Raw genomic sequence first — 15,590 nt, 5'->3', positions numbered from 1 at the left:
AACACTGCTTTTTTGTAAACAAATACTTTAGGATGGTCTAGGGTATGGATTAAACTCAAATCAGCTGCTAGTAGTTATCAAAAGCACTGTCTCAGATTGAGGCCCTTTAGGGCCCTATGATTAGAGTGCCATGATCAACTAATCTTGGCTACCCTTGCCTACTCTGTTAGTAAAAAGTAGAGATACTACTTTTTTATTACTGGGGAGCCCACCCTCCCACGAAAAATAAATTTAAGATTACATAGTTTATTTTAACATTTCACACGTTTTTCTCATTTTTCTCTATAATGTACTCATGTTTGTGTAAAAGTTGTTCATACAAAATGGGTCATTCTCGTCACATCCAACCACATCAGAGTTGAAAGGCCAGGAGGAAAAGTAATCAGGGCACATAACATTGCTCCAAGAATGTAATTTCTGCAAGTCCAACTGTGGAAACTGCCAGCTATAGCTCTAGGACCAGTTTTACCTAATAGCTATTGAAATAACCTGCCAGGACTCTAAAACTAGTTTTTTTCCTCCCACAATTAACCATCAATTAGAGCTTGCCAGCTCTTCAAAATTTTACTAGTGCCAATGAACTTTCTTTCAAAACCATATATAATACTTCTTTTTCATAAAACCCACAACCTTCTCTTTGTTCTTTGGATACACCAAAGACTACCCAGTCTAGTATATGCCCCAAAATGCAATTCTGCCATTTCCAAATAAAATGCTAAATTTAGAAATCTGTATCTACATTTTATTTTGGCTTTGACATTGCACAAATTTAAAAACATATTTTTTCCTTATCTCTGAGTAAAACTGATGCTCCAGGTATAACCATGTTTAATTTGTAGTTTCTTAAACCCCTTGATACCTGATACCTCCAGATGCAGCAGTTTCTCATTTTGAGAAACACAATCATCGACTGTGTTTCTCAAACAATATCCTATAGTAAATTGCTTGTGCATTCTCACATTAGCAACTAAAATATTACTCCCAGATAGCCATAAAAGCTTGTGATTTGTGATGACAATAATAGTAATAATAATAATAGCATCTACATTCAAATAGTGCTTAATCATTTGTAAAAGGATTCCATATAATTCGATTTAATATTTATATTAAAGAATGTCAGCCGGGCTCAGTGGCTCAGCCTGTAATCCCGCGCCCTTGGGAGGCTGCGGTGAGTGGATTGCCTAAGCCTGAGGGTTTGAGACCCGCCTAGGCAGCGAGACCTCATTTTTACAATAAATCAAAAAAAAAAAAAAAAATCAGCCGGGCGTGGTAGCACATGCCTATAATTCTGGCTACTCGGAAGGCTGAGGCGGAAGGATCGCCAGAGCCCAGCAGGCGAGGCCGCGGTGGCCGGGAGCGGCCACTGCACTCCAGTCTGAGCGTCTGAGTGAGACTCCAACTCAAAAAAAAAAAAAAAAGAATCAAATTATAATCATGTATCAACTAAATCTTATTAAACCTGTAAGTAAATCTTCACTTTTCTCCAAAGTGAAAGCATGCTGCCAGAACACCAGTCAGAAATAATTCAGGTAAATTTCCAAAATATAATGCTAACATATTCTTCAACAGGAGAAACGAACATGCTAAAATCATCAAGCATAGTTACAATACTTAGTAAACACAAAAGTCGTCTTTCCTCTAATAAATAATTCTTTAGAATTTAAGTGTATTATAAGCTAACCATATCATGTTGTCCCAGGTCTACTTGTGACAAAAAATTACACGTAATGGCTTCGTTTTGATCAAAACGATTCTTCTCATTAAGGATTTTGATCAAATAAAATTACAGGCCCACATGAGTTCCACCTAAGTGGACTTTAAGGTCAATAGCAATGAATAGGTTATATAAAACTACATCGTCAACCTGTAACACCTTATGTGATTAATCCTAAATTTAAAAAATTGCAAAATCTCTTGCAAGTTATTCAAGTAAATCCCGTCACCTTACTTCTCTTTAAAATACAAACTATAATTTGGATGTATAGTGGTAACTCTGCCTTGCCATGAATTTAGTGCAGCCGAGACTGGAATGTTTCACAATACTTTCCAAATTAATTGAAGTCTACATGATGGCCCAGAAGAGCTGCGCTCCCAAGAGGCGCAGGCTGGGAAGAAGGTGCTAGAAGAGGGCCCAGGTGCTAGGAGACCTAGTCAGAGGAGGACGCAGGACACAGAGTGGAAGAGGACTGGGAACCTCATTCACAACGGGTCCCACAAAGTGAAGCCTTTGTAAAGGGGGGCGGGGGCAGTGCCTGAGTTGTTTTTTTTTTTTTTTTTTTTTTAGGAGCAGGGACATGGTGCTAGGTCTCCATCCCGATTCCGATGACAATGGAAAGACCCACTCCAGTCGAGTTCTTTCCAGCTCAGCTTGTGACCACTCCGCCAACACCTAGAAAGAGGCACCATGGGAAGGAACGTCTCAGTCTCAAATTCCAGCAACTTACCGGGACCCCCCGACCCAATTCATCTCCCCAAATCTTCTGACCGAGAAGACACTGCGGTCCCTATATCTAGGTTTGGCCGTCTCAGCGCCACACCAAACTATGGCCTCAGGGTGAGCCTCCAAGACTTCCCGACAACCTCTGCTTCCCGAAAGCTCCTTCCGGTCCTGGGCCTGAGGTCCAAGCTCCCGACAGCCTCTGGGGCTTCCGGGCAGAAATGCCGTCCTGAGAGGGCCGCTGGTGACGCTACGGGAAGGTAGGCTGCTAGAGTCCAGTTGTAACCGTTCAGGCAAGACAAGCCTAAGCAAATGGTAATATTTAATAGTGGTCGTAAGGTTCGAGTTTCAAACCGTGTCCACCATATTTTTAATTCTGTGCTGGTCTCTGCCATCTTTTTCAAGTCAGAGACCAGACTTGGGAAAGAAAAAGAGGGCAAAGACAAAGTTTACAGACTGCTAACCCTAAAAATGATGTTTCCATTCCCATTTGTGACTCCACACCCAGATTCTTTAAATATCCTTCACGTGCAGGTTTAATATTCCGTAAACAGTTCTTTATAAGAAACACTGGGCTTTGTAGTACGTTGCTGCTCCGTGCATTGTGCATTGATTTTCTAAGCATGTCTGATCAAAACCTTAAAATAATTTAGATGTAAAGGTCAAAATATATTAAGCTCCTTACCAAAAAAAGTCTCCAAAGAAAAATTAGATTCTGTTCTTTCCTGTATTATGTTTATATGTTCTCACAAAACATTTATCTTACAAGCTGTTCTACAGTATTTTGGCTAGAAATAGGAATCTCTTCTCTGAAATAAATGCACAAAGTACGTTTTTTTAAAATTGCTATTTTTTAGAGCATAACCTGGGGAAGATCTCATAATTTGAAATATAATACATTTTCTGTTAAGTCATAAGTAAATAGTACCTAGAATAGGATTATGTTTCAAGGTAGACATCTTGCTTAATCATAACTCCTGATTTTTATAGGATTCACTAAAGTATATAATTGAGTTAGACCAGGTGAATTCAGCATTTCAGAGAAAAGTAACCTTAGTTGTGTAGTGGTTGTTGGTTTTTCAGTAACTAAACTATACATTCAAGGCAGAATTGTGGCCCGGTGTATCAGCCTTTCCTACTTCCAACATTTTAAATACATTAACTAAATTAACTGGAAGGAAACATAACATGCTAAAGGATTCACTGACTTGGTTTTCCTTTATTGTGTCAAGGGACATAAAGGAGAAGTTGACCAATTTGTTGAGTCAAGAACTGAGAGCTGGATAGAACCATCTCTTCTCCCTGACTAGAGTCACTGCTTCCAGGCACTGGGAAGCAGTGAATCAGGCTAAAGAACGGTTAACTTATAAGATTCATGTTTAGGTATTTTTTCTGGGGTTTTCTTCACAGAAAAGACATTTCTTTATGAACTAGGTATTAAGTAGCTATGTGTAGTAGCTGAAATGTCGACCCAGGATCTCATCTTCTGTGCTGTTTATGCTTCCATAAGTAAGGCTAGCATTACTGGTAGACAGTAAGAGTCAAATGCTTTGCTATTTTAGGACCATTAGGCAATTAGGTAATCTCTTGGGTCAGGAAACAGTCTAAGAAAGCATACAGCACAGATGAAATGCATTAAGCATTTGTTGAAAAGGCCAGCCATTCAAAATTCTTAAACAATTTATCTTTACCTATTTCTAAAAAGTATTTATTTACTTTCTGGTGATTTGTAATCTAAGCATACAACACATATATCATCTATAGTTACATGTTTACTTATATACATATATATGTAGTTCTCTTTATCACAAAAATAGTTTCTGATATTTTATAGTTTATAAATCATATATATGTAGTCTCATTTGTATTCCCCAATATTTATAAAATCCATTTAATCCATCACCTCATGGATATTGGTAATATGCACGAGACTGTTACACTTGACAGCAGAGTGATTTAAGAATGATTTTTTAAAAAATGATAGTTTCTAAGATGATTTCTTCCCTCTTAAGAAATTTTTAACAGTTTTCCATGTAAAAACACAAAGTTGAGAAGCTTGAGTGGAAATTAGGCCTAAGTACATTTTTACTACAGTACAAATGACTTTTTTTTAACCTCTTTTTTTCTCTCCTAGTTTGGAATTCAAACTAAATGGACATTCTCTTTGCTTTAATTGCATATTGCCCGTGTTTAAAAAAAAAGAAAGAAGTACACCTTGGCATTCTTAATTTCTTTCTTAAATAGCATATGTTTTTTTATTCAGTTGTCTATATGGTGTCCTATCATCTTTAATTCTTCCTCTGCCTTATCTGAAGGCTTAATCCTAGTCTCAGATGCTAGGCCTAACCAAACCTTTGAAAGCAGGGTGGGGTGAAGGGTGGGAGTGAAATTGAGATGATGATAGTTAGGTCTGTACTTCAGTGTCTCAACATCAGGTCAGATCTCACATTGACCTTTTCCACAGTTCTAGTAACTCACCTTCAACACTCCTTGCACCACAGTTCTGGTAACTAACTTTCCATCCTGATAATTTTCCTCATACCCAATTCTACATTCTCATAAGTCTCTCACTCCAGGTATTAAAAGCTTGTTCCTGCACCCTAGCCTCATTATCAGTTGGTAAACTGTTAAGTCCTGTCTGAAACTCTAGTGTTCTTTGTATCTAGATTTCCCACGCTGTGGTTCTTCCATTATGGCTGTTCTGGTTGTATGCCAATGATGTGAACAACTTGCCTTGACTGCCAGCTGCTGTCTGACCAATGCATCTTTCTGTGTACAGTGTTTTGCCTAACTGCCATCAACTCCAGTTACATTTACCCTGGCCCTCAACCTCAATCCTGTTGCTGTTGACCCTTCTTTGTAGTTGTCAGGAGATGTGACATAAATGAAAAACAGCCTTTTTTTTGTATACACCAAAAGCATGAATTTAGGAATAAAAGATTTTGACAATAGTTTCTTTGGCATTATGATCTACATACAACTTAGAAAGTCTTAATAGGATGATGAAGATGAGACTTGCATGAATTTGACATGCAAGTATTATTAAATATGGCTGGATTGAATACAAACAAATGAAAAGAGATAGGTAATGATTCTTGGAATTAATATAAGTACATGGGAAAGAAGAAGTTTTAAAAGTTTAAGAATCTTGTTACATATAAAAGTGGGGATAGATCTTTATTCATGATAAACTTAATAATGAAGATCATTTAATACTTTGACAAGTTTTATATCCTAGCACAGACATTTGCAAACTTCTATAAAAGTCATCTACTCAACTCTGCCAGTGTGGCTTGAAAGAAGTCATAGACAAGAAGTTTGATATAATTTTCACATGACAAAATAGTATTCTTTTGATGTATTTTCGCCCACTTAAAAAAAAAAAAAAAAAGCATGAGCAGTAGCTTATGCTTGTAATTCCAGCACTTTGGGAGGCTGAGGTGGGAGGATCACTGGAGGCCAGTAATTTGAGACCAGTCCAGCATCATAATAGGACCTGGTTTCTATTAAAAAAAAAAAAAAAGTAAAAATTATTGTTAGCTTAAGAGTCATATAAGTGGCAAGCTAGATTTGGCCCATCTGTAGCAATTTGATGATCTCTGTTATATCTTATTGCCTATCTACCCAAGCTTCCAATAGACTAGAAATGTGTATGTATGTTGAGGGTGAGGTGAAGGGGGTGGAAAGCAAAAAATGTTTTTAAAACTTTCTTTATTAAAAAATACACTCAAGCCGGGCTCGGTGGCTTAGCCTGTAATCCCCCGCCTTTGGGAGGCCGAGGTGAGTGGATTGCCTGAGCCCGTGGCTTCGAGACCCGCCTGGGCAGGCTAGACCTCATCTCTACAATAAATAAAAAAATTAGCCGGGCATGGTAGTGCGCGCCTATAATTCCGTCTACTCGGAAGGCTGAGGCAGAAGGATCGCCGGAGCCCAGCAGGTCGAGGCTGCGGTGGCCGGGAATGGCCACTGCACTCCAGTCTGGGCGACAGAGTGAGACTCCAACTCAAAAAAAAATAAAATAAAAAACACTCTGCCTTGCCTAAAAAAATACTCTCCACATGTCTTAAAATATGCAAAATTTTGTTTGAATGTTGAGTCTTTGATTGAATGTTGTTTAAATCTTCTACTAGGGATGTGAAGAATTTTTTTAAAACTTGCCTGGTTTTTATCAAATAACCAAATGGAAATAGGAAGTAGCCAGTAGATTATCTGCAAGTCTAAGCAGAAAAAAACAAACAAAAAAAACTTATAAAAGACAAGGAGTTTTTGAAAAATGAAATAAGGTCCTAGAGAAGCTGTTTCCATCATCTAACCTCAGTTGAATTCCCAAATGGTTAAACTTTGATTATAGAGTTACCCACCTCCAAGTAAAAGCCACATAACACATGGGAGTGATAGAAATGAAACATTGCTGTCTTTTATTTAATAGCAACCTTGTAAATAAATATGAGGGCATCAAATCTCCATTGCTAAAAATAGCAACTATGGGCTGTAAGATTTTTATTATAAGAATGAAGTAAGATGGAGTGGAAAAAGGGAGAAGGGCTAGAGATACAGAAAATAATTTTCTGTACTACGGAAGACTTTTCTCCTATTTATTTACAAGGAATGCCCTCAACTACAACTTATCTAATGGGTCCTGGGACCATATGTGAAATCATAGACCCCCAAAAATATGGGACGGAGAGTAGGCAGCGAAAGACAGATCCAAGTGTTTGTGTTTGATACTTTATTTTCTACAGTGCTCCCTCACTTGTCACTTTCTTTTCTAATCTCTTCAGATTCATTTCTTGCTCTTTTCATATTCATTTTATGTTGCCCCTCTTGGCGTTCCTCTCATTTCTGTGGTTCTTTCTCTCTCAGCTCATTAAAGCTGTTGGAAATCTCCCTTTCTGCTTGCTCTTTTCCTTGTGGTATCTACTAAAACCTCGGAGAAGTGATGTATATTCTGAAACTTCTGCGGGTTTCTAAGTGACGCAGAGCATGCTCAGTAGCTGCATCAGGTTTTCTTCACCAGCAGTTGGCCTGATTCGACCTCTCTAAGAATAGACATTTAACTCTCTGAACTCCTGTTTAAGGATGTAATTCGTTTTGCTCTCTCCTCATTTCCAAGGTTCAAAGGGAAGCACCAAAGATGCCAAGGTCCCACCGCCCTCACAGCCAATGAGGGGCCTGGGAGGGAGGAGCTTGGTGCAGCTCGAGCTTCTGAGGGAATCATCCCCCGTAGATGCAGTGTAGTCTGAGCTCTGCTGCATTTGTCACAGAGAACAAAATAAAAACAAAACAAAACAGTAGAAGAGAAACGCTGCAGACTATGGGACGCTGTAGGACTTCCTTAAACATTTGCTGGGGATTTCTGTGAAGCATGATCTTTTAAAACAAATTCTTTTTGAAGCCGGTTTGGGTGACTGGGAAAATGACACATATGCTAAATGCAGCAGCTGATCGAGTGAAATGGACCAGATCGAATGCTGCTAAGAGGGCTGCCTGCTTGGTGGCTGCCGCATATGCTCTGAAAACTGTCTATCCCATCATTGGCAAGCGTTTAAAGCAATCTGGCCATGGGAAGAAAAAAGCAGCAGTTTATCCTGCAACAGAGAACAGAGAAATACTGCATTGCACCGAGACCATTTGTAAACATTCTTCGCCTGGAGTGAATGCAGATTTTTTCAAACAACTGCTAGAACTTCGGAAGATCCTCTTTCCAAAACTTGTGACCACCGAAACAGGGTGGCTCTGCCTGCACTCAGTGGCTCTAATCTCGAGAACCTTTCTGTCTATCTATGTGGCAGGTCTGGATGGAAAAATTGTGAAAAGCATTGTGGAAAAGAAGCCTCGGACTTTCATCATTAAATTAATCAAGTGGCTTATGATTGCCATCCCGGCTACATTCGTCAACAGTGCAATAAGGTATCTGGAATGTAAATTGGCTTTGGCCTTCAGAACTCGCCTGGTAGACCATGCCTATGAAACCTATTTTACGAATCAGACTTACTATAAAGTGATCAATATGGATGGGAGGCTGGCAAACCCTGACCAGTCTCTTACGGAGGATATTATGATGTTCTCCCAGTCTGTGGCTCACTTGTACTCCAATCTGACCAAACCTATCTTAGATGTAATTCTGACCTCTTACACACTCATCCAAACTGCTACATCCAGAGGAGCAAGCCCAATTGGGCCCACCCTGTTAGCAGGACTTGTGGTGTATGCCACTGCTAAAGTATTGAAAGCCTGCTCTCCGAAATTTGGCAAATTGGTGGCCGAAGAAGCTCACAGAAAAGGCTATTTGCGATATGTGCACTCCAGAATTATAGCAAATGTGGAAGAAATTGCTTTTTACAGAGGACATAAGGTAAGATAGAAATTAAGGTGATGGGTGAAATGTGAGACTGCTCAAGCTGCCACTGCAGTGCTAGATACCATCTGTTGTACTGTTGATGGACCCACTTCTTTAGCGTCTTAGATTCCTCTAACATCTAAACCTATACTAAAATATACTAAACTATATGCTTCATTGCCCTTTTGGTCACAAGCTATTAAAGAATTACAGTGTAAACTTTCCTAAAGTTTCATGAGAATAAAATTTTCAGCACTCCAAAAACGTCTACTTAGCCTGTTACTTAAATACGCTCAGAATAATCTCTAAAGCATTTTCTTGAAACTTTAATACTAACTTGATAGGTGCTCCCAGAGCATAAGAAGAAAATATATATTTGGAAACTAAGACTAAACACATTTCCATTGAGGTGGGAAATTTAGGGTAGTAGTCTTTGTTATTGATGTTCCTTTTGTTGTTTGGGAAGGGAAAAAAAGCCACACATTCATATGGAAGGCAATTTTAACAATTTTACATGTTTGATCAATGTGGAGTGTCCTCTGTCCTAAGAAGTGCAGGAGCATGTCTCACAAAAATGATATTTTCATTACTTTTCATTTCATTTTTATACAAAATATGTTCAGCACCATATTTTTGACACAAATGAAAAGTGGCAGTGAAATGAAATTTTGCCTAGCTTTGAAGGAAAAGCTGAGAGTAGAAAGGAAATGAAGAGGACAAAAGGAGTTCCAGAATGTTACTTTTAAATATTAAAGAATTTTAACACTAAGCAAATTCCTAAAACAATTAGCCCAAATACACATACAGTGCATGAGATTAACTTCTGAATATGAAATATCACCAAAAATTTGTGGGCAATGCATCTGTACTCTTAATCCAAATGACTTGGAAAATGAAGTAATAAAGTATTCAAATGATGAGGACAGCACTTTAGTCATTAAGCAGATTTCATTTTTAAAACATTTGTAATGATCAGTTTTTTTATAGGAAGACCAATCTGAAGAAGAAAATTTTAAGTATATTTAGAACTTGTGTACTCCCACTTAAAAATTTGCCTCACATATTGTATTAATCATATTGATTTGTCATTATTCTTGAATTATTGAGCTTAGAGATGTAAATTATAGTGTGCTTAAGCTTCTTGCCTGAAAGACAAAATCCAGCAAATCAAAGGTGGAGTCTAATTATATTTATATATGTAATATATAAATATATGTATATATCACGTGTCTGTTTTCAAATATTTTTGGTATGATGAAGGATAAAGTTCTAATATTGTTTATTCATGTCTTACAGAATATCACTTAATTTTAACATTTTATATTCAAACTTTGAAATATAATTATAAATCACTTATATGTCTTTTGTACACAATATTATATTCACTGAATAGCATTACTTTAAAAAAAAAATACAGGTGTGACCAAAACTAAATAATGCCTAATACTGATATTAATCTGACGTATTGGTTGTTAAAACTCATAGATAATGATATATCAAGTAAAATAAATCATTATATACATATCATTAAAGAAAGTCCTCAAGCACAGGCAGTATTCTTTTTATAGCTCATGCTAGGTCAATTTTATCTCTTTTTTCTTCTATAGGTGGAAATGAAGCAACTCCAGAAAAGTTACAAAGCTTTAGCAGATCAGATGAACCTCATCTTATCTAAACGATTGTGGTACATCATGATAGAGCAGTTCTTGATGAAGTATGTTTGGAGCAGCAGTGGACTAATTATGGTGGCTATACCTATTATCACTGCAACTGGCTTTGCGGATGGTGGTAATGACATTTATGTTTAGTCTTAAATATATATTTAACATAATTTTCTTGAAGTTGTCATGCTCATTTTGTGTGAGCAAAACTGTATGCATAGCCCTTATTCTATAGTTATTAGTGATCAAAAACAATGGCAAACTTTGCAATATCCAGTAATAAGACCAGCAGCATCAAAGAAGGAGACAAGAAGCTCAAAGAACTTTCCATTTCTGAGATATTTTAGAGATCTCTGATGCAGTGTTTCTGGGAGTTGAATTTGAGTGATTTTAATTATACTTCCTAATATAGAATGAGTCTCTACATTTAACCTCAAAGTAAGTTAATGCCTTCAGAAAGAGTATAACACAAACTCTCCTCATATGAGTCTGAGTACTACATATACTATATATTTAGTCTGTTAGTATTCTATCACTGAATTTGCCCTGATATATGACTTGAGGTCAGTTGACTAAATTAGGCAACTGGAAATATTGTTTCAGAGAATGCTTAAATGCTGTGGTACAAGGTCTCCTCTAATTTATGAGTAATACAGATAATCTCCTGTGCAGCCTGAGTTGGTGCTTTTATAGGGGTGGAGGTTGTCAAGCTTTAGCTGTCTCACTTTATCCTATCACTGTCTTGACAGTTTTTGCCAACATTTTTTCTTCCTTTAGAATAACTGAGAAAAATAAGGGCAAGGAAGAAAAGACAATGTTATAATGTATCATCCTTGAATGGGAGTTTAGGTCTTAGTTGATTGGGACAGAGGGGAATTAAAGAAGAATTTTCTACTCTTCCTCCAAAATAAACAGCCCCGTCTCTCTCTTTAAAAAATCATTTGGCTAAAATTGGCCTTGGTGTTGAAAGAGCTAGACAAGCATAGGGCTTTGTAGTGAGACAGAGCTTTCTTCAACTTTTGGTTCCCCCTCGTCCTGCCTGTATTGGTCTCTAAACCTCAGTTTCCTCATCTGTAAAATGAGAACTAGAAAGTCTACTTAAAAGCATTTTTGTGAGGAATGATTTAGTAGCATGTTTATAAAGTATAGAGCATATTGTACTCAATATATGGTAATCATTATGAGCTATAAAACAAAAGGAGCACTAAGAATGATGTAACAGAATCCACACTATTTTATAGTTATTTTTGGTATAGAATTAAGGATTAATAGTCACTTGTTTAAAGTGATCTAATAAAAACAAGTAAAAATTGCAATATGCTTTACTGTTTTGAAACAATGCTTCAATGCTTTAGCCAATTCTTACAAAAACACTTGTTAAATTTGTCTTTCTTAACTTGAAAATGTTCACTTTAGCATATTAGTATTTGTCCATCCTTATTTGTGGTAAATGCTACACATATATCAGTTATACTCCACAACTGAACTAACAGACAATATATATTTAGGCCACTGAGAAAATTGAATTTTATTTAACTTGGTGTTTTAAAATTTACTTTTAACGAGTATCATTTAAAAATTTTATGTTGGAAAAGGCATTGTTAGTAATAGTATTATAAACATAGTCCTTTCATAATGGATAAAAATAAAATACTTCAAAAGAATATTAGAAAAAAGGACACGAACCTATGACCTTAAGATTAGTTTTGTCAAAGAAATGCCAAAATCAACAGATATTTGTTAAAAAGTAATTCATTAAAGTAAGACTATTCATTAGAAAGTTTCATATGTAATGTATATTAGAGACAATCCCAAAGATCATGTTCAGTGCTTGGATACTCTGGTCTTATTTAAAAACCCTGGAGTATTCAACATAGAACAGAGAAAATGCAGCTATTAGTGGTGACAAATTAACCCCACAGAGACCAGTAAGAAGTAAACAATGTTTGCAAAGAATCTAACAAGCTTACTTAACAAGATGTAATAAGATATTTAAAAATAAATCCTACAAATCCTGAAAATACTTTTAAATTAAGTAAACAGCGTTAAAGTTTTAGACTGAAATTATAATAATCACATTGATACAAGTGAAACAAAGTATTTCTTAAAGCTTTTCTCAAAAACATTTAGACAGAAAAAAGTAATGTAAGAATTTTAAGAAAAAAAATGAAATTATATGGCAGAACATTATTTGAGAATGTACTTCAAAATCTGTAATACTGAAGGTGACTGTGTGTTTATAATGTTTGGGTATATGTATGTAAATTTTCCCCTAAATATATTTGCCCTACAATGAAAGCTCATATGACTCCACATGAAAATACTAAGTTATTTTACTCAGACAAAACAGTTTATTTTTCAGGTTTTAGGTCTTAGAATTACATATCATATATTCTAATCTAATCTTCAGTCATATTTTGCACTTACATCTTTAGTTGTCCCTTATGTTAGAAGTAAAATGTATGCATGATACTATATATTTTAAGGCAAAAGAGGTAGAAAAATAGGTGAGTAAGAGAGGAATGGCAAAGAGAAAAGGGGGAAAAGTAGGATAGAGGGAAAAAAGAGAATAAAGAAGCAGATGACTTCAAATCTTGGCTCTGCTATTTAATAGTTATCCATCCTTGGGAAAGCTACATAAACTTTATATGTCTTGGTTTTCGTATCTTAACTATTATATATATAATATAATTAGCCTTATCTTAACTATTATATACATTAATATTATAACTATTATTATATGCATAATAGTTAAGATAGGGCTAATTATATATATCATTCCAAATTGTTATGAAATTATATACAGTTTACTTAATGTGATTTGAAACAGTTCTTGGCAAGTAGTAAGAAAAATGGAAGCACTTGTTAGTATTTTTTTATATTCTTACCCTGTGGGCTCCCGAGTCATGTTACCTGAAATCATATACTGGCTCTTTTTCTTACTAAGCTGTGACTTTGGGCAAATCATTAACCTTCTTGTCCTTCAATTTCCTCATTTCCAAAATGGGAGAAATTATAGTGGTAGTGTTATGAGCAGTAAAACTGAGCTAGACTTAGAATGGTGCCTGGCTCACAGATGTTCAATAGATGTTTGCTAACATGATCAGTGTTCTGGTTGAAAGGAGCAAGGGATTTGAAAATGATAGGAGGTCAGAGGTGAACATGTAGATTTGCTGTCCCATCCACCTAAAACTTTAAGTTAAATCTTATGGTAAGAACAGGATTGTGTTTATATTCAAGTTCACATTATAATACTGCATACAGGACATGCAATTTTCATATCAGAATAGGAGCTTTCAGGTCATCCAGTAAACCCTACTTTTTTTTTTTGCAGTGGGTATTAGTAAGAGCACTGATGTTAATGTTTTTGTCCATATCTTTTGGTACATATATACATATTTAAGGGTACTTACCTAGGAGTAAAGCTGATAGATTATAGGCTATGCATGGGTTCAGCTTTAGAAGATTTGGTAAAAGTTTTCCCAAAAAAGTTCTTACAACTTGCATTCCCATCAGCAGTGTATGAGAGTTCCAGTTCTTCCACATATTTGTCAGTGTTTGATATTGTTACCCTTTTTCATTTTGGAAATTCTCATGAATGTGGTGGTACTTACTGTGGGGTTTTTTTGTTTTGTTTTGTTTTGTTTTTTGAGTTGGAGTCTCACTCTGTCGCCCAGACTGGAGTGCAGTGGCCGCTCCTGGCCACCGCAGCCTCCCAACCTCTATCTCCTCCGGCGATCCTTCCGCCTCAGCCTACCAAGTAGCTGGAACTACAGGCGCGTGCTACTACACCCGGCTAATTTTTTGATTTATTATAGTGATGAAGTCTCATCAAGTTGCCCAGGCGGGTCTCGAACCCGTGGGCTCAGGCAATCCACTCACCTCAGCCTCCCAAGGCATGGGATTATAGGCTGAGCCACCCATCTGGTTTACTGTGGTCTTAATTGCATTTATTTGATGACTAATGAGGTTAAGCATGTGTATTGGTTTACCGGCCATTTCAATATCCTTTCTTATTAAGCGCCTTCAAATGCTAATTTAAAAATTGGCTTCTCTGTTTTTTGTTATTGACTTATAAAAGTTTTTGTGTATTATATAATTAGTCTTTTGTCAGATATGTATTCATGCACACCAAACACACATACACTTTTAATCTCAAATACCTTTTTCTACTCTATGTCTTGATTTTGTACTCTCTTAATGATATCTTAGAGAAGTTTATATTTTAATGTAGTCTAATTTATCAATAGTTTTCTTCATGGTTAGTAGTTTTATGTCCTATATAAGGAATATTTGCCTAATTCAAGGCAATGAAGATATTCTCCTATTTTATCTTATAGAAATTTCATTGGTTTTTCCTTTCACATTCAGATCTTTAATCGTTTAGAATAGATGTTTACATATGGTGTGAGATAGGTGCAGGTCATAAGTTTTTGTTGACATTTGTCAAGATGACAAAGATAAAAATAAATGAAGAAATATAAACTCAGATTGTAAGTTTAAAATGTACAAAGGAATAATCTTACATTTTTATTTTTAAAAAATTAATATAACATTTCTTTTTTAATTTTAGCATTTTAGAATACATGTGAGGATTTGCTATATAAGTATATTGTGTAAAGGTGAGGTTTGGGCTTCTAGTGAGCCTCCTCCCCTCAATATTGGCATGGTACCCAGTGAATGGTTGTGTGCTCCTTATCCTCCCTCCTTCCCTTCCTTCTTTAGGTAAAATGCAGGTGTCTTTTTGGTGGACTGATTTATGTTCCTTTGGGTATATTCCCAGAAGTGGGATTGCTGGGTCAGATGGTAGCTCAATTTTTAATTATTTGAGAAATCACCACACTGCTTTCCATAGACGTTGAACTAGCTTACATTCTGACCTATGATGTAGAAGTATTCCCTTTTCTCCATAGCCTTGTCAACACCTATTGTTTTTTGACTTTTTAATGATAACCATCCTGACTGGTATGAGGTGGTACCTCATTATTGTTTTGATTTGCATTTCTCTGATGATTAGTGAAACTGAGCATTTTTTCGTATGTTTATTGGCTGCTTGCTTGGATATCTTCCTTTGAGAGGTTCATGTCCTTTACCCACTTTTTATTTTTATTTTTTTTTGAGTTGGAGTCCCACTCTGTCACCCAGACTGGAG

At 36.2% G+C, this 15,590-nt stretch overlaps 1 protein-coding gene across 1 annotated transcript in view; it reads left to right on the top strand.

The window, feature by feature from the left end:
* Nucleotides 1-7,426: 7,426 nt before the first annotated feature.
* Nucleotides 7,427-15,590, top strand: part of ABCD2 (ATP binding cassette subfamily D member 2) — a 64,862-nt gene continuing 56,698 nt past the window's right edge. The window contains exons 1-2 of the mRNA XM_008056118.2: nt 7,427-8,792; nt 10,385-10,565. Coding sequence (XP_008054309.1) covers nt 7,854-8,792; nt 10,385-10,565 — 1,120 coding nt within the window. The 5' untranslated portion in view covers nt 7,427-7,853. The remainder of the gene's footprint in view (nt 8,793-10,384; nt 10,566-15,590) is intronic.

Source organism: Carlito syrichta, unplaced genomic scaffold, assembly GCF_000164805.1.
Source record: "Carlito syrichta isolate Samal-C Ts95f unplaced genomic scaffold, Tarsius_syrichta-2.0.1 Scaffold302225, whole genome shotgun sequence".
NCBI lineage: Eukaryota > Metazoa > Chordata > Mammalia > Primates > Tarsiidae > Carlito > Carlito syrichta.
Note: the sequence above shows the minus strand (reverse complement) of the source record. Positions and strands in the feature narration are given on the sequence as shown.